Genomic DNA, 25,692 nt, shown 5'->3' with positions numbered 1-25,692 from the left:
GAATGTTCTTTTGCTTTTTCCTGGCCTTAATGTAATGCTTCCTCCCTAGAGAAACCTCAGCCAGAAGAAGGCAGAAAGGAAAGTAAAAATTCACCTGTAGTCCTGTTAGCCAGCAATAACTACTGTCAAAATTTTGATGAGTTTCTCTGTCTTGTTTTCCTAAGCAAATATGCGTGACAGGTGGGTAGAAACAATAGACCAGTTGAAGTAAAATGTTGTGTTCTTTTCTTTTCTCTGAACATTTTCCAGATCATTTAACCTCCTTGTTGATATCAGTGCCAATGAAAGCACGTTGTCCTATCATGTGGATATCCCACAATGACTTGGCCAATGCCCAGTGGCTGGCCCTGGGAGTCAGGCCAGCTGGGTTCCCAGCCCAGATGCTCATGGTGTGGCTTTGAGTAAGGGAACCTTACCTTTTCCTATAAAAGGTGTGTCAAAATTAGATGTGAAATTCATGAAATAATGCATGATTTAGCACGGCATCTGACATTATAAATGTTAGATAAGTGGCAGTGACCTGTGAGGCAGGTGTATATTTATAGACATTATTATTTCTCAAGATTCTGTTAGTATAGACTAGGGGCTGCAAACCCAAATGCCTACAAGGACAATGTGCTACTGACAACCTGGAAGTGGTAGACACTTAGGGAGAGTGCCTTCTACACTGACGACTCAAATTCAGGAGCTTTAAAAAAAAAAAAAAAGAAACTTGTGTCTTCAAAACAAAGCAAAAATGTGAACCAAATTAGCTTGTGGGCTGCCTGCTGACTTTAGACATCTGTCTGTGTTCTATGTGTGTCTATGATGCCTGTCCCTTCTTATCCTCAGGTACCACTCTCCTAAGGGTGAGTTAGTGCCCAAATACTAAGCTTTATAAGAAGGCAAAGATCTTTCATTCCAAGTCCCTCATTTTTCTTACCTTCCAGACTCCACTGATGCCTCTCCTTTCCAAACTTGACACTCTCCACAGCCTGGGCCACAGCTTCTTGGAGTTGCTGTTCAGAGACCTGGAGAATATCAACCACCTGTGTGTCAGCTCCCATCCTGCACCAGCCCCAAGCTGGGGCCCGGGGCTCTACTCTCTTTCCTTCCTAACTACTCTAAAAGTAGTTGGCAAATTCTACTCCTAGAAATACCCTGGACATCAGTGGCTCCCTACTACCTTCTAGATAAGGTCCAAAGTCTATCTATAAAGAAGTTCCCAAGACATTTATAATGTCAGATGCTGGGCTAAAGAAGCTCTCCTCTCAACTCTCCAAACTTCTTCCCACCACTTGCTGCAAAACTCTAGCAAAGTTACCACTTCACTGTTCACCTCTGTGAGCTGTCCCATTCTTGGCAATGCCACCATGGCGTCTTCATCATCACCAGCACAATGCCATACCTCTCGGGTTAACCATGACAGCGTTTGGTGTCTCACTGATCACTGCTATTTTAGAAGAGTATGCTTGGAGTCAAACAGATTTGTGCACACCTAGACAAGTTATTTAACCTCCTAACCTCAATTTCTTCTGTAAAATCATAACAATAAAAGTTACTTCACAGCAAGAACAAAGAATTAAAGAAAATAAATCATTTGACATCAAAAGTACAGGAAACAAAAGAAAAAATAGATACACTGGACTATGTCAAAATCAAAACCTTCTATGCATCAAAGGACACAATCAACAGAGTACAAGGCAATTCATAGGATGGGAGCTAACACAGGGTGGTCATAATGTTCGTGTACTATTTTAAATTGCACACAAACTTTATGGCCACCCTGTATTTGCAAACCATATGGCTAATAAAGGGTTAAGATCTAGAATATAAAAGAATTCCTACAACTTAACAACAAAACCCAACCGGGCAAAAAATCTGAATAGACCTTTCTTCCAAGAAGATACACAAACAGCTGACAAGCACATGAAGGGATGCTCAGCATCACTAATCATCAGGTAAATGCAAATCACAGCCACAATGAGGTGCCACTTCACACCCAATAGGATGGCTCCCAGGGTAAAAGCAAATCACAGCCACAATGAGATGCTACTTCACACCCAATAGGATGGCTCCCCAGGGTAAAAGCAAATCACAGCCACAGTGAGATGCCACTTCACACCCAATAGGATGGCTCCCCAGGGTAAAAGCAAATCACAGCCACAATGAGATGCCACTTCACACCCAATAGGATGGCTCCCCAGGGTAAATGCAAATCACAGCCACAATGAGGTGCCACTTCACACCCAATAGGATGACTCCCCAGGGTAAAAGCAAATCACAGCCACAATGAGGTGCCACTTCACACCCAATAGGATAGCTCCCCAGGGTAAATGCAAATCACAACTACAATGAGGTGCCACTTCATACCCAATAGGATGGCTCCCCAGGGTAAGTGCAAATCACAGCCACAATGAGGTGCCACTTCATACCCAATAGGATGGCTCCCCAGAGTAAATGCAAATCACAACTACAATGAGATGCCACTTCACATAAGATGGCTCCCCAAAAAGTAAATAACAAGCATGGGCAAGGATCTGGAGAAAATAGAGCCCTGAGCACTGTTGATGGGAGTATAAAGTGGTGCAGCTGCTGTGGAAAACAGCAGGAAGGCTCCTCAAAAAATTAAAAATAGAATTATCACATAATCTGGCAATTCCACTTCTGGCTATAAACCCCCAAAAGAACTGAAATTGGCATCTTAAAGAGCTATCTGTACTCCATATTCATTGCAGAATTATTCACAACAGTCAAAAGGTAGCAGCGACTCAAGTACCCTCAATAGATGATAGATAAAATGTGGTATGCAAAGGACTATTATTCAGTTATAAAAAGGAAGGAAACTGACGCCTGCTACCACATGGGTGAACCTTGCAGGCATCACGCTACATGAAACAAGCCAGTCACAGGAGGACAAATGTTGTTATAATTCCACTCCTATGAGGGACATAAAGTAGCTGAAATCTGGTGGTGACGTTTCCTTCACTCAGTCCCCTGATCTAAGTAGTCACCGGCTCTTCCCTCTCCCACCCAGGACTACTCAGCCACCAGCCCCTGATCACTCTTCCCAAGTATCGTCTCCTGTTCCCCTCAGTCTCTATTCTCTTTCCACATCTGTTTACTTCAAGCCCTCATTGTCTGTCTCCTTCCTCTCACAAACCCCACACTCCACCCACTCTATCCTGTCCTTGGCAAGGCAATCAGAGATCAAAAAATAAAAATAAAAAAAGAACTTATCCACCTCCAGCTACAGACCTCCCATTGCTCCTCACTCCACACAGAACAAAATGCAAACCCTTTAGCATCCTGCTGAAAGCCCTTTGCAATGTAACCCCCATGCTTTGCCAACCTCTGTTCTCAATTGGTTAATTTAACCAATTAATCATGCTATAATTCATCACATCTCTTTGGGCCTCAGCGTCCCCATAAGCAGAACAGTTAGGAGGAAGGACTAGATCTAACATAGACATACAGAAGGCTAGGTGTTGAAGAAAAAATAACTCAAAAAAGAAAGAAAAGAAAAGAAAAAATAACTCATCAGGAAAGCAGTGAGTAAGGTTCTTCTAAAGCAGTGGTCCTCAACCTTCCTAATCCCGGCCCTTTAATACAGTTTCTGTGGGTCATGACCCACAGGTTGAGAACCGCTGTAGAAATAAAGAAGAGAAGGCAGCCCACAGAATCTCTCTCCTCCCACTCCAGGCTCCTTCCTGACACCGTGACTTTGAGCTTCATGTTCCTACCTCCCAGAAGAAGTTCTTCCTCAAACTCCTTCACAGAGGGTCCTCACCAGATGCAGAGATGAATGACTCTCTCACACTCCTGCCTGATAGCCTATAACTCAGCTGCAAGAGCTTCCCTGAGTTCAGCCCTTTGCCTTTGCTGAATAGGAGTTTGTTAAGGAACCTCTGCTGTAGATACTTGTTAGCACAGACACTTGGCACAAGTCTTAGGGACTCAGGTGCAGACTCAGCCAACAACATCACTGCCTTCATCTATTTCTTATTCCAATTTTGCTATTGAAAGTGCGAGCCTGGGAAGTAGACACTAAGCCAGCGGGGTGTTACCTGTGGGTCTGGATGTCGGCTAACAGTGATGGGGACTGGACCAGGATCACAGTGACTCAGGATCACGTAGACGTCGTTGAGTGTCATGCAGCGTACCGGGGAGTCATTGATTTCCACGATCTCATCACCACACCTGCACACATGCCAACAGGAAGCCAGTGAGCCACTCGGGTATATTTTATTTAAAGTAAGGTCACTGCCTTCAGGCACACTCCAGTTGGGCTGTTCGGTAATTTCTAAAAATTACATCATTAAGCAGACCTCCCCAGCCACCCAACCAGAACTCAGAACAGGGCAGACCAAAGCAGCACATCCCACACCCGAGGCCCAACTGCAGAGTGCAGGTGTTGTGTGCCTATAGGGGCCAAGATTAACAAAAGTCCCTCTGTAACGTCCATCCTCTTTTTCACTGTTTAACAACACCCAGTCAAGATTGAGGGTGTGGTTCACCCAATCTAAACAATTAACCATGATTTAATCATCACATCTCTTTGGGCCTCGGTGTCCCCATAAGCAGAGCAGTTAGGAGGAAAAACTGGATCTCACATAGACATACAGGATGTTAGGTGGTGAAGGAAAAACTAACTCAGCAGGAAAGCAGTGAGTGAGTGAGGTCTTCCGAAAGGAAATATGAGAGGAGGCGATGGAGTTCATTCTAGTGAGGGCACTGATGGCAACCTGAACAGAAAAACGAGTAAGGCAGATAATACAGGGTCACATGGGCGATCCAACCCCCTCCAAGCACAGATGGGGAAACTGAGGCACAGAGCGAGAGATGATTTCCCTGATAACAGTCAGCTCAGGGATGGGGAAACTTTTTGTAATGAGTCGGATATTAATTTTTGTTAGGTTCGCACTTTGCCATGGCATTCCTGTTGCAACTACTCAACTCTGATGTTGAGGCAGGGGGGCTGTGGCCCTAGACAACACATGCGTAAGTGAGCAGGGCTCAAGTATTGTTCCAATAATGCTTTATTTTAAACAAACAAACAAAGAACATCAGGTGATATGCTGCAGTTTGCAGAGCCCTGGACTAGCTGGCTATTTCCTGATGCTGAGTTCCCAGTTTCTACTGCTGTGGTCTGCTGTTTCCTTTCTCTGTATTTCTGCTGAGTTGGTCACCCCTCACCCTTGCTAAGACAGTACACATTTTAATTAAGATAACACTGAAGACTTCTGTCATATAGCACCAGATGCCAAGGAAAGCAGAAGCTTCCAGAATAATCCCCACCCTTATGCAGGTCTAGCAGGGAGGCACCTGCTTCTAGGACTAAGGCAATCACACTGACCCTGTAGTACATCCCAGGGACCAGTACAGGAACTCAGCAAATTAGCTGTCACCCTCCTGCAGATGGCAACACCAAACCCCTTTCTAATTCAGAATCTCCATCAAGATACCATCTGAGCAGAGCTTGCCCTTCCATATTCTGCAGTTATAGGAAAACCTTTAAAAACATGGCAAAAGTCTGCTGATTTAGCAAAGCCCAAACCCAGAGAGAAATGACATATTTGTACTATGCATGAATGTGGTGTGAGTATAACATGGGAACACTGGGAACACTTCGGGAGAGTAACAAGGTGTAACAAATTAAATTGGAATACACACACACACACACACAAAATAAATAAATTAGAATACACAAAAAATGTTTATTTGTTTATTTATTTATTTGAGGCAGAGTCTCTCTCTGTCCACCTGGGTAGAGTGGCATGATGTCATAGCTCACAGAAACCTCAAACTGTTGGGCTTGAGCAATCCTCTTGCCTTAGCCTCTGGAGTAGCTGGACTATAGGTAGCCACCACTATGCCCAGCTAGTTTTTCTATTCTTAATAGAGAAGGGGCTCGCTCTTGCTCAGGCTGGCCTCTAAGTCCTGAGCTCAAGCAACCTTTAACAAATTCAGATCACTTATTAAAAAGAACATTTAGATATGTACTTCTCTTAGAAGTTATTGTAAAGAAATATATCTGGAGTACCTGTAAATAACTTACTTATGCCAGCAAGAAACCATATTTATACTACTAATTTTTTAAAAATCAAACTATTTTCCATTTAGAATTCACAAGTAAACCTCATCCAAGCGCACATTTATGTCACTGTAAATTCTATATTGTAAAATCTGAATTAAATTGTGCTTATCTTCATGGTTTATGTCTTGGACTGGTAGTCTCTGAGATGATGCTTTGATAGATAGACAGACAGACAGACAGACAGACACTCATTCTGTCACCCTTGGTAAAGTGCCATGGCATCATAGTTCACAGCAACCTCAAACTCTGAAGCTTAAGCAATCCTCTTGCTTCAGCCTCTCCAGTAACTGGGACCACAGGCCCCCACCACAATGCCTGGCTATTTTTTAGAGACGGGGGTCTCACTCTAGCTCAGACTGGTTTCAAACTCCTGAGCTCAAGTAATCTACCAGCCTCAGCCTCCCAAAGTGCTAGGATTACAGATGGGAGCCACTGCATCCAGTCTGAGATGATGCTTCTTAAACCGAGATATGCACACAAATTCACAGGGGCCTTGTTAGGACACAGATTTTGGCTCACAAGTGTGGGCCAGGGCATCTGAGATTTTGCCTTTCTACAAAACTCCGAAGCAACGTCAATGATGCTGGCCCAGGGACCACAGGGTGAGGAACGAGGCTCTGAGCCATGCCTAGCTGGTTCCAAATGCCTCACCGCCCAGTCGAGCTCCTGGTACTCTAAGCCAGGCGTCTACTCAGAAACAGAAGTGAAGACATACGGAAGGCGTCCGTCCAGATGTGCCACAGACCCCGGCGACAGTGTGTGAACGAAGATGCCCGAGACACACTGGAAGTAGGGGACACTGCACAGGCCGATGCCCAGGCCCACACCAGCCTCTGGAAGGCAGGAGGGTGGAGATCTGGTGAGCTTTCCCAGGGCCTATGGCTCCCTCAGGTCCCACAGCGCCCTCTGCAGGTCAGGCAGTGCCCCCTGCTTCCTGTGGCTTCATTCCTCCCACTCTCTCTGGGCAGGCACTGTTCTAGGGTCAGGGCCGTGTGGGCAGACCAGGGAGAGTAAGGTCAAATGGGGAAAGCCTGGGAAGGTGGGAAGGTCCGAGAGAGAGAAAAGGAGAGATGGAGGGAGGAGGGACGTATCAGAGAGTGATAAGTATTACATGGAGAGTTAATGGGAAATGTGCTAGAAAGTGAGGGATGGCCACTTCAGGCCTCAGAGAAGACATTTAGGCCAAAACACAAGTGACAAGTCTGAACTAGGGATGAGGAGTTGGGGCAGAGCACCAAGAGGCAGAAATAGCCAGAGCACACGCCCAGTCCAAAAGGAAGCAAGCCACGCTGCAGGACCAGAAGGCCAGGGATGTGGCCTGCACAGACAGCCTCAGGCGAGGATGTGACAGGTCCTGGGCAGGATAAACTGGGCTCAGCGAGGGAGGGTGTATCAGTGAAGGGGTTTTATCCTGCACTGAGAATGGAGGTCATAGGAGAGCCAGGAACAAGGGCTTGGCAGGCTAATTCCTACTTTTACAAATGTGTCTGTTAGGTCTGGGAGAAGTTAAACAGGTGGTGGGGAAGTGGCTAGGGGCAGAATGCAGGAACCAAATTGCAGCTGGGAAGCAAAATTGTGGCTAGGGACTGTCACCTCGTGAGAGGTCAGAACACACAGTGAGGACCCTCTAGTGACTTTAATCTGACCTGGGCTCAATACCATACAATTTACATGGCAGATTTCTTCAGGAAAGTTTGGGAGATGACCACACCTAATAAGGAGTTAGTTATGTAACCGCAACCTGTCAATCATCCCAAAAGGTGGGAATCAACAGCCAATCCTGTACGGGGGGAGGCAGAACAAATGAGTGAGCTTATAAAGGACAGTTTGTGCTCAGACTTGGGTCTCCTCTCTGCTCCCAGGAGTCGGGGGGGAGGCTGTCTCAGTCTTGGAGACTCTATCTTTTACTTTTGTCCTGAAACAAATGTGTATATACTATGTTAATGCTTTGTACCTGTGGTGAGGGAGTGATCTGTCATCAGCTTGACTTGGTTTCAATACTCGTTCTTGATACTGAAATCCCAGGGACTAGGGAACATCCAGCTGGCTGTTGTTCCCCACATGCCAGAACTAGGAAGAACCTCAGTTCTCCTGCTCTGGGTAAGAAGGAGGCCCAGGAAAGGCGCTGTGACCTGCCCAAGGTCTCTTAGCATACGTAGGGTCAACTGCAGAGCTACAGCTCCTGGTCCACTATTTCTGCCAGGAGCAGAGGGAGGAGGTGGTGCAGTGTTGCTCGTGATTCATCTTTGTTTTGTTTAATTCTAATCCCGCACCAGAGCATTGGGTTTTAAAAGTGTGTCTTGAGCTTTTCTATGTAGAGGACAGGACCTGGCTGCCAAGTCTAGCCTAGCAACGGCCATAAAATCTGCCAGAAGACCACACCCTGCCCTGCTCCTGGAACAACTCCAAATGAGGACAGCCTGGATGGCTCGGTCAGCGCTGGGAGGCCCAGGCAGCAGGTGGAGTAGGGTGGCAGAGGAGGGTGGTGGAGTCCTCCTATCACAGCACACCTACCTTTCTGCAGAGAAACTTCCACCATGATTCTGTAATTGGGCTTGGTAGTGCTGGCAGGAGCCAGAGGACTTTCCAAGGCAAAGGAGCTACCATCCTTGGTGATGCAGGTGCTGGAGCTCAGAGAGCGGCACAGCGGGGGAGACAGGTGGCTGCACAGGGAGGAGGGTGTCATCAGGCGGGTTCTCACGGTGAGAGTGAGGAGCCCCTTTTTGGCTTGCTGAAAGAAAAGGGAGAAGGCTACAAGGTCTAGCAGTGATCCAGGGAGAGGTGAAGAAAACTGGCCTTATTACGAACAGTAGTGAAATACTCTCTGAGGAAATGCGGCTGAGTGTGCATGGGCAGAGTACATAAATACGGGTGTGTATGCATGGATGTGACATAGTACTTAGATATCTGACATATTTATATATATACACACACATAAACGATATATATGTCGGATGGATGGAGGGACGGCTGGAGGCTTGTGTTGAACTAACTAGATGGAGACTGCAAATATCTTTTAGTGATTGCCATTATTAATATTTGTAAATATATCAATACAAATACACAGAATGTTTTTAAGTTCTATAAATTTTAAATAGTTGAAAATGCCCCTAAACAACCTTCATTACACCCTTACTTTCTGAGTAAGGTCTTTTTTAAACACCATGCCAATGTTGGCACTGGCAGGGTGCCCCGTGTAAAGGACCCCACAGTTTGAATTCGTAGGTTTGGGTGCTGAGTGGTTGGTTCCTTTGCCTAAAAGCCCTAGAGTTTGGCATATATTGAAAAGAAACAGTCACCTTGAACTTCTGCAAAGCGTCCTGATGTGTTAGTCCAGATATCGATTCACCATTGAGTTCCAGAATTTCATCACCTGTTGAGAAAGAAATTATAGCTAAGAAGAGTGTTGCCCGATCAGAGGGTACTATTCTTACCTTGAACTCTAGCCTCCCTACCTGCCAAGCTTTTTGTGTGATGCACAAATGTTGAGAAGAACACGTTTTCCTCTGGTGTTCCCTGCCTGCAAGGCAAGCAGGGCATCAACGATGGGCTTCTCTGGCACCTTGTATCTTCCTGGGTGAAATCCAGGCTTCCAGGCCAGGCACACAGCCCCAGCCTGCTTGGGCCCTGCCCACCTCCTGGCTTTACCTCTGTCCCTCCTGCCTCACTGACCCTTGCGTCTTTGCTCCCATGCACCACTTTCTGATGCACAAAGACCAGCGTTTTCTGCATGGTCTGCGCACTTAAATGCTCATTCCATGTTGTTTTCCCAACTAAAACGGATACTTCCTGCCTTCTTCTCCCACCCCTTGTGATCTTTACCTCCTCCTATACCTGCTACTGTCACGGCACTTGTCTGCTGGGTGTGATCAGTGATCTAAAAAAGTCCCTCCTGGCCAGGCTGGCAGCTTGTTGGGGCCAGGGGCTTCGTCTTATTACATGGTACCATCTCCAGACTGATGCTGGGTGAGGGCTGCAGAGTGCTCAGTAGATGTGGGTTGACTATGGTATGTTCAGGAGGCAACACAGGCAAACAAGTCCCAGGTCACGCAGCAAAAAATTTGAGCTTGGATATTTTGACTCTGAGCTCTTTCTTCACAACTCTATACTCCTAGAAGAATAGTTTTTTCTTTTTCTCTCTGTCCAGAAATCTATTTTTATGTGGCTAGAAAACCACTTTTTCCATCTTATTCAATTTATCCAACCCACAAACAGAGAGCACTTTCTCTGTCTCCAACCCTATGCTGGGCAACTCAGATGTGAACAGTATTTTCACGCTCACCTCTGAGCCTGATTATTACTGATGAACCTGCTGTCATCTAATCATGGCTCCATGTTTATAATCCACATGTTTTCTCTGGTTTATTTTATGATTTTTTTCATTTGTCTCTGAAATTATACAGTTTCACCATGATGAGCTGGGGTGGAAGGAAATTCTTTGTGCTTCCTTGAGCTGAAGTTTCATGTCTTTAATCAATTCTGAAAAATCCTAATCCACTATCTCTTTGCATACATGCATTATTGCTCTCCTTTCTTTCTAAATGTTCCTGTCAGATGTGTTTTGAACTTTTTTATCTTAATCTCCATTTTTCCTTAATGCTCATCTTTCTCTTCATTGGTCTCGTGGCCTACTGTATAATTTCTAGTTCACTAATTTTCCTTACAGTTGCATCTAATTTTCTGGTAAATCCATCCACTGAGGTTTTTATTTCAATGACTATGCTTTTTTTTCTTTTTAATTTCTGGGAGCTAGGTTCTTGGGGCCTCACACAGACCCACGGCCCTGTCCCCGGTCCCTATGTGGGCATTCAGTTTCTAGCTCAGCAGCCCTCTGGGCCACCATTTCATTAACTCCTGAGTTTGCCAGACTTAGATTTTCTTTTTTTGAGACACAGTCTCACTATATCACTCTTGGTAAAGTGCTGTGGTGTCATAGCTCACAGCAATCTCAAACTCTTGGACTTAAGCAATTCTCTTGCCTCAGCCTCCTAAGCAGCTGGGACTATAGGCACCCACCCCAATGCCTGGCTATTTTTTCTGTTGCAGTTGGTTAGATGGCCCAGGCCAGGTTCGAACCCAACCACTCTCAGTGTATGTGGCTGGCACCATAACCACTATGCTATGGGCACCGAGCCCAGACTTAGATTTAAAAGGTTTTTTGTTACTGTTTTCTAGCAGCTGGACATCTCCATTTCTTTCTTTTGAGTCTGCTGTGCTATTTTATTTAATACATCTACATGTTGGAGACAAAGGGTGGAGGCAGGGTGGGGAGAGTGGTCAAATCAACTCTATGTGTTAGGTTGCTGGAACCAAAGTGAAAAATGAAAGGAGCCAGTCCCTGCCTTGATAGACTCCAAGTGTGAGAGTGAAAATAGACACATTAAAAAAAATCAAAATATAATTAAATGGGTGCTGAAGGAAGGATAGAAGGATAGAAAACATATTTCAGAATGTCCAATCTTTTAGACAAGGGGGTCTCACAGTTGCTCAGCCTGGTCTCAAACTCCTGTCCTCATGCAATCTTCCCACCTCGGCCTCCCAGAGTGCTGGGATTGCAGGCATGAGCCACCAGGGCTGGCCTAGAATATCTACGTAGCCCAGCTCTGGGCTCTTTGGAGTGTCCTTTGTTTCTTTATATCTGGGGAAAGGTGATTGGCCTAGGTTTTACCAAATAAAGCTTACACCATCACTTTTTGAAAGGGAATAAAAATGAAACATTCAAAAACTTTACTATTGAAAGAAATTACAAAAGATGATTTGGCCGGTTTTGAGGCTAGAATCAGGAATTATGTATAAGCTAAATGTCTTGGCTCATTGAAATTCTCCATTTTTTGCTTGTTATTAACTAACTCAGAAATGAGTAGTGACAGAGATGGAACAGAGGTGGCAAGTGCAGGGCCAGTCAGAGGAATCTGGACAGTTTCTCCTAGTAAACTAGAGAAAGAGGATGCTTTACACAGAGGAAGAGGCAGGGGAGGAGGAGGGGAAAAGGACAGTGAATGGGGAGATGGAGGCCAGAAAGGGAGGGTGATGTCTGAGAAATAGTCAGGGGAAAAAAACAAAACAAAACAAAACAAAAAACAACTTGGCTTGGGCAAGGTCACATTCAGGAAATAAAACAAAATACAATACTCTCTTTTCTTGCCACTTCAACTCCTCCTCCACCTTTTGTTCAAGCAGAAAAATAACAAAGGGTAATAAAGGATGGCAGACTCTCCCGGTTCTGGCCCCATGTTCTTTCCTCTCCTTGGCTCTTCTCCACCTGCCTCTTGATTTAGCTATTCCCCTCGAGGCACGCCTGGGCTCTCTCGCCTCCTCTCTTCCTGTCTCTCTCATTGGCTCTGTGACTTAGCTACTTTCCCCGAGACCATGGCCCAGAAGTCTGGCTCAGCTCTAACTCCTTTCCTGAGCAGGGCCCAGATTTTCATTCCCTTGCTCAGCAGCTCCACCTCGTGGTCACCTTGGGACATGGCCCTCCCATGCAGGCCTGAAACCCATTCCTCCCTCTCCTCTTTCTCCTCCTTCCTAACCTCCACCTCCTCCTCCTTCTCGTCCTCCCCTTTCTTTATCTAAAGCATCCTCATTCCCTAGGTTCCTAGGACCAGAAACCTTCAGGATTCCTCTGACCGGCCTCCCTTGGCCACCTTCACTGGGTTTCTGTCACTTCTCTCACTTCTCCCTCTGTTCTCCAGCGACTGTCTCGGGCAGGTCCTCCGAGCTGAGCTGCAGCCTGGCTCTCGCAGCAGCCTCCTCCTTGGTCCTGCCATTTCTGCTTCCCAAATCCTCTGAAAACCCCAGTCAAAGGCTTCCCTCCATCCACACAATAAAACCCACATGCATAATGCTACACAGTGTTGGGGTCAGCAAACTTTTCCTATAAAGAGCCAGATGGTAAATATTTCCATCTTTTCGAGCCACTCCATCTCTGGCACAACAGCTCGACACTGCTATTGTAACCCCAAAGCAGCCCCAGACGACAGCACACCAATGAGCATGCTGGTGTCCCAAGAAAGCTTTTCTATGGACACTGAAATGTAAGTGGCATTTAAGTTTTACATGGCACAGAAGAACCAAAAAAGACTTAAATTTTTCAACGACTTAGAAATGTGAAAACTTGCCTTTGTGAGCTATATAAAAACCCCACAGGCTGTGGTGTGCCCACCTTGCCCTAAAGAAGTTAGGATAGGAGAGGTGGTGGGCTCCCAGCGTGGCTTACAGAGACTGCCCTGACAAACAGTGAGGATGCTGGGAAGTCACTTCCCTCTTGGCCGACCCGTGTGTGATCCCATCCCTGGCCTGCAGTGGCCACCTCCATCCATGACTACCCGCCCCTGAGCTTTGCCTCCTGATCTGAAACCTGATCTCCTTGGGCCAAGTCCAGTAATCCAGGCATGACTCGGGGTGGAGTAGGGGTGAGGAGGAGGACAGAAGACAGGCAGCCTCACTTTCAGTCCAGGGCCTCTGTCCTAGGCAGGTGTGAGGGAGTTGAGAGGGAGTAACTGAGAGGAGAGGGGCTGTGGAGGGGTGCAGCAGAGGACCCCTCAACTGGCAGACCAAGAGCTCTTCAAAGGAAGGATTCTGTTCGATTCTCTCTACACATGTGCCTAGGGCCTAGAAGAACTCCTGGCGGCTCTTAGAGAATGTTTACTGGACTCACCTGTTAGGAGCATTAGACCTGTCTCCCTCTGGTTGTGGGTAGGGAGGAGAAAGAGAAGGAAGGAGCAGGGATGTTAATGGATTCCAGCGACGGAGGCAAAGGCAACAGAGAGGATGGGGTACGGGAAGGGAGGTCAGACTTCAGCTCCAGGCTGGCCATAGGGCTACAGACCCAGCTCTGGGCAGATGGCACCAGAGGCTGGGTGTGCAAACATATACCCCAGCATGCCAGTTGTGACGGCGCCCCTGGAGGGATATCCCTAACTCCTACAGACCCTGGAATCCATGCAGGCTGGATTCTGAAAGCTCAAGAAAAGTTTGCATTCCCTGTATTTTCTACGGCCTCGCGATTCTGGATTCAGCTTCTGACTCCTCCACTGTGGTCCAAGAAGGGCTGGGAACCTACCTTCTTGCAGCCTTCCATCAGCTGCAGCTGCTCCCCCTGCAAAGATGGTTTTGACGTAAATCCCAATGGGACCATAAATGCTGTCCTTTCCCCCAACGATGCTGAATCCCAGGCCCTGGGGAGGGAAGAGAAGGTGGGCTTTAGGAGTGTGCTGTGCTTTTCACTGGCCAGTGTTTTCTGAGGGCCTGCCTCACCCCTCCACAGGGCATCAGGAAGAAAGGTTGGTGCCCCTAGTCTCACAACTTCAGGGAGCTTAACAAAGGACAGCCCGAGCAGTCACAGGAAGGCCAGGCAGGCTGGGTTGAGTCTGGACGTTCCCCACTCAGAGCAGCCTGGATGGAGACCAGCACCCTCACTGTGTCCCTCCAGTTGGCGATTCCAGGGTAATTACTTCCTGCCTCTGAGCCCATTTCCACCTTTGTAAAATGATGGTGATATCACCCAACTCACAGGGTTGCATGTGAAAATAAAATAAGCTACCTCGAAGGAACAATGAAACATCAGTGACTGGTAGCTTCCAAGGGAGAAGCACTCCTTCTCCTACCAAAGGACCCCTCAGTCCCCTTCTCAGGGATGTCCCTCTAATCATGTGCTCTGCTCCCCCACCCCAACAACCCAGGCCATCATTCTCCCTGTCATTATCCCAGGTCCTTTCCATGAACCAACAAACGCATCCTGGGATTGTGCAGGTGGCTCTGGGCGGAAAAGCTCAGGGCTCAGCAGATGGTCCCAGCTGCAAGAGCAACCAGAAGGCAGTGGAGAGGCCAGACACGGACAGACCAAGCAGTGAGGGCCACGGCAGGGAACCCCTCCCCACAGACCTGCAGTGGGTTCACAGGGTACCCAATCACACCCAGAGAGCAGCGAAGGAAACACATACAGCTTGCTTCATTCTGCTAAGGATGAGAGAGCCACGGTTCCCAAAAAAGTATGGGGCTCAGTTAGCTGCTTTTTGGACTTCCCTCCCTGAAGGCAGCAATTGTAATCGCATCTTGTCTGTCACTGTCTGGCCTCTGGCAGGTGCTCAAGAGCTACAAGTTGCGGAATAAAAGCACAAGTGTATTGTGCCCCATGATCATACTAATGTACACAGCTATGATTAAATAAAAATAAAAATAAAAATAAAAAAAAAGCACAAAAGCCAGCCAGAGACTAGGTCTCTGGGTCCACCTCACAAGTGTGCCAGGTAGCCAGTGGTGTGGCTCCTGGACAGGCCCCTTGAAGCAGTGACACCATTGTCACAGGACCCGTGCTCATAGGAGATCTGCCTTAGGCCAAGCCGGCTAGGATTATCACCCTGCCCCACAGTAAAGGCAAACTGCCAGCCCTTTTCCAGGCCCCTCAGGGATCAGGTGGGCAGATACTTGACAGGAGAGCCATGTGAATGGTGGGCCATGCTAAGCTCTGGGGAAGGTGGTGAGTGAGCCATGTGGATGGGGGGCCGTGCTAAGCTCTGGGGAAGGTGGTGTGTGAGCCATGTGGATGCGGGGCCGTGCTAAGCTCCGGGGAAGGTGGTGTGTGAGCCAGGTGGATGGGGGGCCGTGCTAAGCTCCGGGGAAGGTGGTGTGTGAGCCAGGTGGATGGGGGGCCGTGCTAAGCTCTGGGGAAGGTGGTGTGTGAGCCAGGTGGATGGGGGGCCGTGCTAAGCTCTGGGGAAGGTGGTGTGTGAGCCAGGTGGATGGGAGTCCATGCTAAGCTCTGGGGAAGGTGGTGTGTGAGCCATGTGAATGGGGGGCCGTGCTAAGCTCTGGGGAAGGTGGTGAGTGAGGCATGTGGATGGGGGCCGTGCTAAGCTCTGGGGAAGGTGGTGTGTGAGCCATGTGAATGGTGGGCCGTGCTAAACTCTGGGGAAGGTGGTGTGTGAGCCAGGTGGATGGGGGGCCGTGCTAAGCTCCGGGGAAGGTGGTGTGTGAGCCAGGTGGATGGGGGGCCGTGCTAAACTCTGGGGAAGGTGGTGTGTGAGCCAGGTGGATGGGAGTCCATGCTAAGCTCTGGGGAAGGTGGTGTGTGAGCCATGTGAATGGGGGGCCGTGCTAAGCTCTGGGGAAGGTGGTGAGTGAGGCATGTGGATGGGGGCCGTGCTAAGCTCTGGGGAAGGTGGTGTGTGAGCCATGTGAATGGTGGGCCGTGCTAAACTCTGGGGAAGGTGGTGTGTGAGCCAGGTGGATGGGGGGCCGTGCTAAGCTCCGGGGAAGGTGGTGTGTGAGCCAGGTGGATGGGAGTCCATGCTAAGCTCTGGGGAAGGTGGTATGTGAGCCAGGTGGATGGGGGTCTGTGCTAAGCTCTGGGGAAGGTGGTGAGTGAGCCATGTGGATGGGGGGCCGTGCTAAGCTCTGGGGAAGGTGGTGAGTGAGCCATGTGGATGGGGGTCTGTGCTAAGCTCTGGGGAAGGTGGTGAGTGAGCCATGTGGATGGGGGGCCGTGCTAAGCTCTGGGGAAGGTGGTGTGTGAGCCATGTGAATGGTGGGCCGTGCTAAGCTCTGGGGAAGGTGGTGAGTGAGCCATGTGAATGGTGGGCCGCGCTAAGCTCTGGGGAAGTGGTGAGTGAGCCATGTGGATGGGGGTCCGTGCTAAGCTCTGGGGAAGGTGGTGAGTGAGCCATGTGAATGGTGGGCCGCGCTAAGCTCTGGGGAAGTGGTGAGTGAGCCATGTGGATGGGGGGCCGTGCTAAGCTCTGGGGAAGGTGGTGTGTGAGCCATGTGGATGCGGGGCCGTGCTAAGCTCCGGGGAAGGTGGTGTGTGAGCCAGGTGGATGGGGGGCCGTGCTAAGCTCCGGGGAAGGTGGTGTGTGAGCCAGGTGGATGGGGGGCCGTGCTAAACTCTGGGGAAGGTGGTGTGTGAGCCAGGTGGATGGGAGTCCATGCTAAGCTCTGGGGAAGGTGGTGTGTGAGCCATGTGAATGGGGGGCCGTGCTAAGCTCTGGGGAAGGTGGTGAGTGAGGCATGTGGATGGGGGCCGTGCTAAGCTCTGGGGAAGGTGGTGTGTGAGCCATGTGAATGGTGGGCCGTGCTAAACTCTGGGGAAGGTGGTGTGTGAGCCAGGTGGATGGGGGGCCGTGCTAAGCTCCGGGGAAGGTGGTGTGTGAGCCAGGTGGATGGGAGTCCATGCTAAGCTCTGGGGAAGGTGGTATGTGAGCCAGGTGGATGGGGGTCTGTGCTAAGCTCTGGGGAAGGTGGTGAGTGAGCCATGTGGATGGGGGGCCGTGCTAAGCTCTGGGGAAGGTGGTGTGTGAGCCATGTGGATGGGGGTCTGTGCTAAGCTCTGGGGAAGGTGGTGAGTGAGCCATGTGGATGGGGGGCCGTGCTAAGCTCTGGGGAAGGTGGTGTGTGAGCCATGTGAATGGTGGGCCGTGCTAAGCTCTGGGGAAGGTGGTGAGTGAGCCATGTGAATGGTGGGCCGCGCTAAGCTCTGGGGAAGTGGTGAGTGAGCCATGTGGATGGGGGTCCGTGCTGAGCTCTGGGGAAGGTGGTGAGTGAGCCATGTGAATGGTGGGCCGCGCTAAGCTCTGGGGAAGTGGTGAGTGAGCCATGTGGATGGGGGGCCGTGCTAAGCTCTGGGGAAGGTGGTGTGTGAGCCATGTGGATGCGGGGCCGTGCTAAGCTCCGGGGAAGGTGGTGTGTGAGCCAGGTGGATGGGGGGCCGTGCTAAGCTCCGGGGAAGGTGGTGTGTGAGCCAGGTGGATGGGGGGCCGTGCTAAGCTCCGGGGAAGGTGGTGTGTGAGCCAGGTGGATGGGGGGCCGTGCTAAACTCTGGGGAAGGTGGTGTGTGAGCCAGGTGGATGGGAGTCCATGCTAAGCTCTGGGGAAGGTGGTGTGTGAGCCATGTGAATGGGGGGCCGTGCTAAGCTCTGGGGAAGGTGGTGAGTGAGGCATGTGGATGGGGGGCCGTGCTAAGCTCTGGGGAAGGTGGTGTGTGAGCCATGTGAATGGTGGGCCGTGCTAAACTCTGGGGAAGGTGGTGTGTGAGCCAGGTGGATGGGGGGCCGTGCTAAGCTCCGGGGAAGGTGGTGTGTGAGCCAGGTGGATGGGAGTCCATGCTAAGCTCTGGGGAAGGTGGTATGTGAGCCAGGTGGATGGGGGTCTGTGCTAAGCTCTGGGGAAGGTGGTGAGTGAGCCATGTGGATGGGGGGCCGTGCTAAGCTCTGGGGAAGGTGGTGTGTGAGCCATGTGGATGGGGGGCCGTGCTAAGCTCTGGGGAAGGTGGTGTGTGAGCCATGTGAATGGTGGGCCGCGCTAAGCTCTGGGGAAGTGGTGAGTGAGCCATGTGGATGGGGGTCCGTGCTAAGCTCTGGGGAAGGTAGTGTGTGAGCCATGTGGATGGGGGGCTGTGCTAAGCTCTGGCAAAGGTGGTGTGTGAGCCAGGTGGATGGGGGTCTGTGCTAAGCTCTGGGGAAGGTGGTGAGTGAGCCATGTGAATGGGGGGCCGTGCTAAGCTCTGGGGAAGGTGGTGAGTGAGCCATGTGAATGGTGGGCCGTGCTAAACTCTGGGGAAGGTGGTGAGTGAGCCATGTGGATGGGGGGCTGTGCTAAGCTCTGAGGAAGGTGGTCAGTGAGCCATGTGGATGGGGGTCCGTACTACGCTCTGGGGAAGGTGGTGAGTGAGCCATGTGGATGGGGGGTCTGTGCTAAGCTCTGGGAAAGGAGGTGTGTGAGCCATATGGATGGGAGGCCGTGCTAAGCTCTGGGGAAGGTGGTGAGTGAGCCTTGTGGATGGGGGTCCGTGCTAAGCTCTGGAGAAGGTGGTGTGTGTTCCCAGCAGGCAGGACAAGTGGCACCCAGGCACAGCACCTGCTGAAGGGAAATGTGGACTTGGATGCACTTTGGGGCTCCCCTATGGGCCACTAGCCTCAGGCTGGCTGTAAAACTACAACCCTGGGCTCAAAGTCCAGTGTATCCTGGCAAGGCAGGGTGGCATCATGCTCACAAACAAGGCCTGGAATCAGGTGGTCTTAGGCCCTCATCTTGGCTTAGCTGCCCACTAACCTTGGGCAAGTCCCGGAACCTCCCAGTCTCTGTGGGAGTTAACAGTGGGGCTGTTGGATTGAAGGAGCTGCCCTTGCAAAGCACAAATTCTGGGTCTTGGCAGCTGGTTTTATCATGTGATTTCATTTTGGCCCCACCCTCAGCACTTGCTGGTCCTTCTAGCTTATTCCTCCTCCTGCTGTCACCTCCAGCCTCACTGCTACCAGTCGTCCCGTCACTGGCAAGGTCTTGGGGTAGTAATGTCCGCTGGATAGTGGGAAGCTACCTTATTTCTGAATTCATCACCCCTATTCTGTTCTCCAATCTTCCTAGACCAAACAATTTGTCTCCTTCCATCTCTGGGCTTCAGAAAGATTATTTAATGAATGTATATTTTCTATGCACCAAGATCGTTTAACCCATTTCTGGTCATCTTTGCACGAGTTTTACTGCCCTCTTTCCATTTTGCTTTCTTTTGAGCATTGCAAAAAATTTAAAAGTCAATTCTACCTAAATTCAAGGGGGGAAAGCATTATGATTCGCTAATTGGAAAGTGGGGCTATTCAGAGAGAGTGGACATAGGAGACAGTTGCTCCCTTGTGATTAAAGGAATGTTCATCCTGATGTTTCTCACATCTGCCTTCTCTCGCTTTTCCCTGCAGAGTTCCCAGGAGAACAGGAGACAGAGGGGCAGAGAGCTCAGGTGTGTGGAGGCTGCACCCCTGCTGAGATCATAAGCAGCAGTTAGCTGCTCCACTCCGACCACAGACCCAAACCATGTTAGATTAAAGAAGCTGCTCTTGCATTATTTCAGCAGCTGGGTTACGTGGGCTGCTCTGAGAACATTTTCAGAAACTGCCTGTATCTCTTCTAGCTATTTGAGCGTGCATGTCAATCCCACGCATGAAGTAGATTGTTTCGCAGACAGTGCAAAGAAACATCTTGGGTCCCCATTATCAGTGATACCCTTTTTCTTCTCTTCTTTTTTGAGGCAGTGTCTTGCTCAGTCTCACACGCTGGAGAGCAGTGGCATCATCACAACTCACTGCAACCTCACACTCCTGGGCTTGAGCCATCCTCCTGCATTAGCCTCTCAAGTAGCTGGGACTACAGGCACCCGCCACTATATCCAGCTAATTGTTAAAAAATTTTTCAGAGACAGGAAGTTTGCTATGTTTCCCAGGCTAGTCTCAAACTCCTGGCCTCAACTGTCCTCCCCTCTTGGCCTCCCAAAGTGCTGGGACTGCTTGCCTGAGCCACCACATCTGGCTTACCCCAATATTTTCATTCCTGCTTTTGATATGTCTCAAGCGTGCAGCAGAGATCAGTATGGTGCTTCCCCATCTAGAGAGAGCCAGAATTAGTTCTGACTCTTCTAGAAGCTCCAGCTGACAGCAAAGCATCACAGACCACTGAGTCACCCACATGTAGCAGGTAGCACATATGTTTAAAAATGCTGGGTTTATGCTTTCTTATGCTGTCATCTGAATGGTGGAGGCAAAATTAAGATCCAGAAGTCTATGTAAACAATTCAGGTTTACATATCAGGTAAAATAAAGTCCTAGAAAATATCCTCCCAGGAATAAATCAGCAAATGGCTTTGACAGTATTGAGGGAGTTGCTGGGGAATTATATCTTTTGAAAGAAAATGATCACTTTGACTAATTAGAAAAATGTATATCTCTGGAACTCAGCTGGTTCTGAGCTGAAAAGATACCACGCCTCTGATGCACCACAATCCCCGCAGCCCCTCAGAGACTGGTGCCGCTCCAGGATTTCTTGTCGGCAACAGCCCTTTCTTACCTTGGCCTGGCCCTTCATCAGCACGATGTTGGAGATGACAGAAGCCTGGAGGCCCCCAGAGGGCTGCACAAGCTGGGCTGTGCTCAACGACCGCGTGGGTCTTGAAGTGCCCTTCAAGAAGGAAGCACGGTGGGCAGTGAGTCCCATGAGGTGGGGAGGGCTCTGCCAAGGAGGGGGAGCAGACGCCTCCCTCCTAAGGGCCTGTGGGGTAAGCACTGTGGCAGCTCTGGTGTGGAGGGGCTCACTGTATCCCATCCTCCTACAGGCCAGTGGCCAAACACTCACTGGGGCTCCTCCACAAGGTGGATGCAGGATAACCTCACAGACCACGCTGCCCCAAAGACGAGTCCCCATAACCAAAGTCTCAAGCAGAGATTGGAAAGCCAACCGCCAGGAATGCTCTCTCAGACTGTGTTCACCCAAAGACATGTTTACTGAGATCCTCCCTAACGCCAGACATGGGGTGGTGGGTAATATAGCCAGGGGGTCAGAGCCCAGACTTTGGAGCCCAGCTGTCTGGCTTGTTCTCCTGACTGTGCTAATTATCAGCTGGTGATATTGGGGAAGTGACATAGTCCCTCTGTGCCTCAGTTTCCTCAAATGCAAAATCACAGGGCCTACCTAGCTGTTTTGAAGAGTAAACTATGAGAGCACTTAGAAAAGCGCCTTGTGAAGCTTTCTTCTCATTATTACAAACCTAGAGACTGTTCATTGCTTTCCACATCCTATGACTTGAAAGACTTTGGGCCTAGGGGTGCACGTCCCCCTGAAGAAGGCACACCAGCTGTGAGTGTGGAGGTAGCTTCACGGTCCCTGCTCTCTGAGACCTGGGATGTGGCAGCCAGAACCAGAGACATGGGCGGCTGACTCTAAGGCCCGCCCTGCCAGGGAAGGCCTGGGCAGACGAGGCAGGAGGCGGGCTCCGCAGAAGCTACATTTGCATCCTGCTGCTGCTATGTAGATAGCCTTGGGAAGTCCGTTTACCTGCTATGAGCTTTGGTTTCCTCACCTGTATAAGGTGGATGATGATGATGATGATTATTATTTTGAGACAGTCTCCCTTTTGTCACCCTAGCTCACATCAACCTCAAACTCCTGGGATCAAGGAATCCTCTTACCTTGGCCTCCTGAGTGGCTGGGACTATGGGTATCCACCACTGCACCTGACTAATTTTTCTATTTTTAGTAGAGATGGGGTCTGTCTCTTGCTCAGGCTGATCTGGAACTCATGAGCTCAAGCAAAACTCCTGCTATGACTTCCCAGAGTGCTAGAATTACAGGCGTGAGTTACCTGGCCTGGTCAAAAGGTAGTTCTTAACAGTACTTACTCTCATGGTTGTATACCTCTTTACAATTAAATCCACATAGAACATGTAGCCGGTGTCCTGGCAGGCAGTGAGCAGGGCCTGCGTGTCTGTTTTCCACTAGCTTCCCTGGACGCCCAGCTCCTCTTCTGTGGACCACCCTCCCTCTGGCTGGCCTGCGGCTGCCACATTAATGGACTGAGCTTCTCAAGAAAATGCCCCGGGGACTGAAGCTCTCAGCCCCTCCCAGCTGCCCACCCACTGTGAGGCACACTCTCCCTTCCTCTCTTCCAGAAGCAGACCTTCTCTGATAAGCCCTCTCCACCTTCCTTGGAGAGCTGTCATGAAGACAAGATGAAATCATGCCTGGATGTCTGTGATGGTTAATGTTTTGTATCCACTGGCTGGGGCCACTGAGTCAGACGTTATTCTTTTGAGTGAGATTGATGATTAAGTCAGTAGCCAAAGCAAGTACCCTCCATCATATGGGTGACCCTTGTCCAATCAACTGAAGGTCTGAATGGAGCAAGAAGGCTGACTGCTCCTAAGAAAGAACCCTCCCTGCCTGCCTGTGGACTCGATGCCAGCCTTCTCCCTCCCCTCACGCTGCCACTGGAGCATCTGCCTGGATCTCAGGCCTATAGCCTTCGGACTGGGACTGCATCATTACCTCTCCTGACTCTAGGGCCTTCAGACTCAGACTGGACCTCACTTTGCAGATCTCAGGACTCACCTGTCTCCATAACCCTGTGAGCCAATTCCTTGTAACAAATTAGTTTCTCTCACACAATTGGTTCTGTTTCCCTGGAGAACCTGATTAATGGTCCACATGCCTCATAAATATCCAGGGGCTCAGTGAGCAGAGGCAATAGCTGTGTCTCACACAGCAGCCCCCACAACACTGCTAGCCACCCAAAGCACTCCTTTCTGATAGCATAGAGCCCCTCCATCCTTCCCAGTCAACCTTCTGGGGAGCTACCACCAACTGACCGATAGCCTGCCATTGCTGGCCTGAAGGCCTCATGCCAGGGCTCTGGAATTCCAGAGCATGAGGCAGCAAGGACAGGAAGCAGGAAGCACCTGCTGTCCCAATCCCAGAGACTCAGACCTGGCAGGGGTTTGAGGGCTCCAGAGTGTTCCTGTGTAACCCCAGAAGTACAGAAAAACAGAGACCGTGGGAGTCCTCAGCCCAGGGAGTCACTTTGTCTTTTTTCTTTCTTTCTTTTTTTTTTTTTTTTTTGCAGTTTTTGGCCAAGGCCGGGCTAGAACCCACCACCTCTGGTATACGGGGCCTGCGCACTACTCCTTGAGCCACAGGCGCCGCCCTTGGGGAGTCACTTTGGAAGCCATCTTTTTCTGATACTGGGACACCAACACTCCCAGATGTGGATAAAAACCATAGTCACTCAAGGAAGGGAAGGGAAAAGAGAGAAATGAAATTACTGAACATCTACTGCATGGTGTGCAGAGAAGCAAACATCACTGAACCGTGGAGCATGCCCTGGGAATGTCAGCCAAGGAGTTGAGACACCACATAAACAACACTGCTGGATATGATGGGCGCACCGGGAGAGAAGCAGACTCCTCCCCGTGGGCACTGGGGAAAATGCAAGGTGTGCACAGTCAGAGGGATCAGAACTTCCTGGAGAAGGGAGCTTTAGGAAGGTTTTTGAGGGATGGAACAAGGTTTCCGGAGGTAGAGAAGGGAGGGAGTGAGGCACTATGGACAGGGGTGCTGCCTGATCACAGGTGACAGCAGGAGGCACAGAGTGCTTTAGCTGGGGCTTATAGAAGGGACAGAAGGGGAAACAGAGGCAGCCCTGGGGGACGTGTGTAGGGGCAATGGGCTTCACATCTGCTTAGCTCCCAGTCTGCAAGCTCATGCCTCATGGACTGAGGTATCCATTCAAATTCTGGTCCCTTAGGATTTAAGATGTAGGAACTGAGCTACTTACCTTGCCAAGCCTCTACATCCTACGGTAAAATGAGGCTAAATACCTTTGTTTCTGGGCTTGTGTGCAGAATTAGAGACAAGGTTGGTTTAAAAAAAAAAAAAAAGTTACGATATCGTAGGGGTTAAAAGCACAGGCTTTGGAATCATAACGGTCTGATTTCATGTCCCAGACCCACTTCTTATTGGCAGGGAAAACTTGCACAAATTCCTTACCTTGACATAAAGCCACCCGCATAGGGCCAGAGTGCAGGGTTTACAGGGTGAAATGCTGGCTACAGGTTGGCTCCTAGAAGCACAGAGGTGGCCCCTGTTGCGTGTCTGGCACAAGGCGCCACTGGGCAGATGACCTTTCCCGAGGTGGTTCTTTCCCCAGAAATGGACACAGACACTAGGAAGACCTCTTCCGACACTGCTCCCCCTCTTTTCTGGGTTCTCCTCATTTTATCTTACCAAGGCCTTTGCCGCGGGACAGTCCAGTTGCTGCGAAATGGACTTTCTGCTGCTGCAGAGGGAGCAGGGGCTGCCTGTCTGTGGCAGCTGCGGATTTCTTGGTAATTGGAAAATCAATTTCTCCTGTGCAATAGGGATTAACACCTAAACCGGAAGAGGAAAGACAGCAAGAAGTCATTTTCGCTCTCAGAACGCAAAGCTCCAGTGAGAACATCATGTTCCCCGGCTCCCCTGCGCCCGCGGGGAGAGGCTGCGCGGAAGCTGCGGAGGGTCTGGGGCTCGGGGTAGAGCCGGGGGGCGCCGGCGGAACTTTCACGATCTGGGCGCCGGTTTCTGTCCCACAGCGCTCTCATCCTTCCACACTTTAAAACTACCAGAGCTGAGCGGCACCTGTGGCTCAAGGAGTAGGTCGCCAGCCCCATATACCAGAGGTAGTGGGTTTAAACTCAGCCCCAGACAAAAAACGGCAAGAACACCAAAAAAAAAAAAAAAAAAAAAAAAAACAACCTGCCAGAGCTGATGCGTGTCTCCCACGTGTGAAACAGTGTGCTGGGCTCTTGGGAGCCCAGTTCCTGAAGTTTTCAATACCAACCCGGGAGAGTCAGGGGACAGCGTGAAGCTTTCCCAGCACAGGTGTGACCAGCAGCCCTGCAGGCGGAGGCCCGCAGAAGACCCTATCTGCTGGCCTCTTTTTTTTTTTTTTCCTTAATTTCAGATTAATATAAGGCCACATAGGAATAGGTTACATTGATTAAACGTTAAAGTCCAGGTTGCAGTTGAGTGAGAGCTCACCACAGCTCCTCCGCCCCTCGCCCTTCTTGAATTCAAATGTGTTTTTCTCTGTGTGGGCATGTAGGTTGATCTGCAGGTTTCATACTGAGTACACTGGATGGTTGTTTTCCCAATCTTGTGATACTTTTCTTAGGAGGACGTTCTCTAAATCCTTCCAGGTAAATACAACAGTGGTAAAGTCTCCATCTTTCTTTATGGCTGAATACTACTCCATGGTATACATATACCACCATTTATTAATCCCTTCCTGGATTGATGACATTTAGGTTGTTTCCACATTTCCGTGATTG

At 49.7% G+C, this 25,692-nt stretch overlaps 2 protein-coding genes across 2 annotated transcripts in view; both read right to left on the bottom strand.

The window, feature by feature from the left end:
* LOC128589157 (pro-interleukin-16-like) overlaps window positions 1-25,692 on the bottom strand; it is an 82,498-nt gene that overhangs the window by 21,747 nt on the left and 35,059 nt on the right. The window contains 9 exon segments of the mRNA XM_053596072.1: window positions 923-1,010; window positions 4,047-4,179; window positions 6,792-6,909; window positions 8,591-8,807; window positions 9,376-9,449; window positions 14,139-14,253; window positions 20,903-21,013; window positions 24,611-24,673; window positions 24,675-24,754. Of these exon segments, the coding sequence (XP_053452047.1) occupies window positions 923-1,010; window positions 4,047-4,179; window positions 6,792-6,909; window positions 8,591-8,807; window positions 9,376-9,449; window positions 14,139-14,253; window positions 20,903-21,013; window positions 24,611-24,673; window positions 24,675-24,754 (999 nt within the window).
* LOC128588739 (uncharacterized) overlaps window positions 24,675-25,692 on the bottom strand; it is a 90,210-nt gene continuing 89,192 nt past the window's right edge. The window contains exon 3 of the mRNA XM_053595569.1: window positions 24,675-24,754. The gene's annotated coding sequence lies outside the window, so the exon portion shown is untranslated. The remainder of the gene's footprint in view (window positions 24,755-25,692) is intronic.

This window comes from Nycticebus coucang, chromosome 6 (assembly GCF_027406575.1).
Source record: "Nycticebus coucang isolate mNycCou1 chromosome 6, mNycCou1.pri, whole genome shotgun sequence".
In the NCBI taxonomy this organism is placed as follows: Eukaryota; Metazoa; Chordata; class Mammalia; order Primates; family Lorisidae; genus Nycticebus; species Nycticebus coucang.
This window is presented reverse-complemented; position numbering and strand designations above follow the sequence as displayed.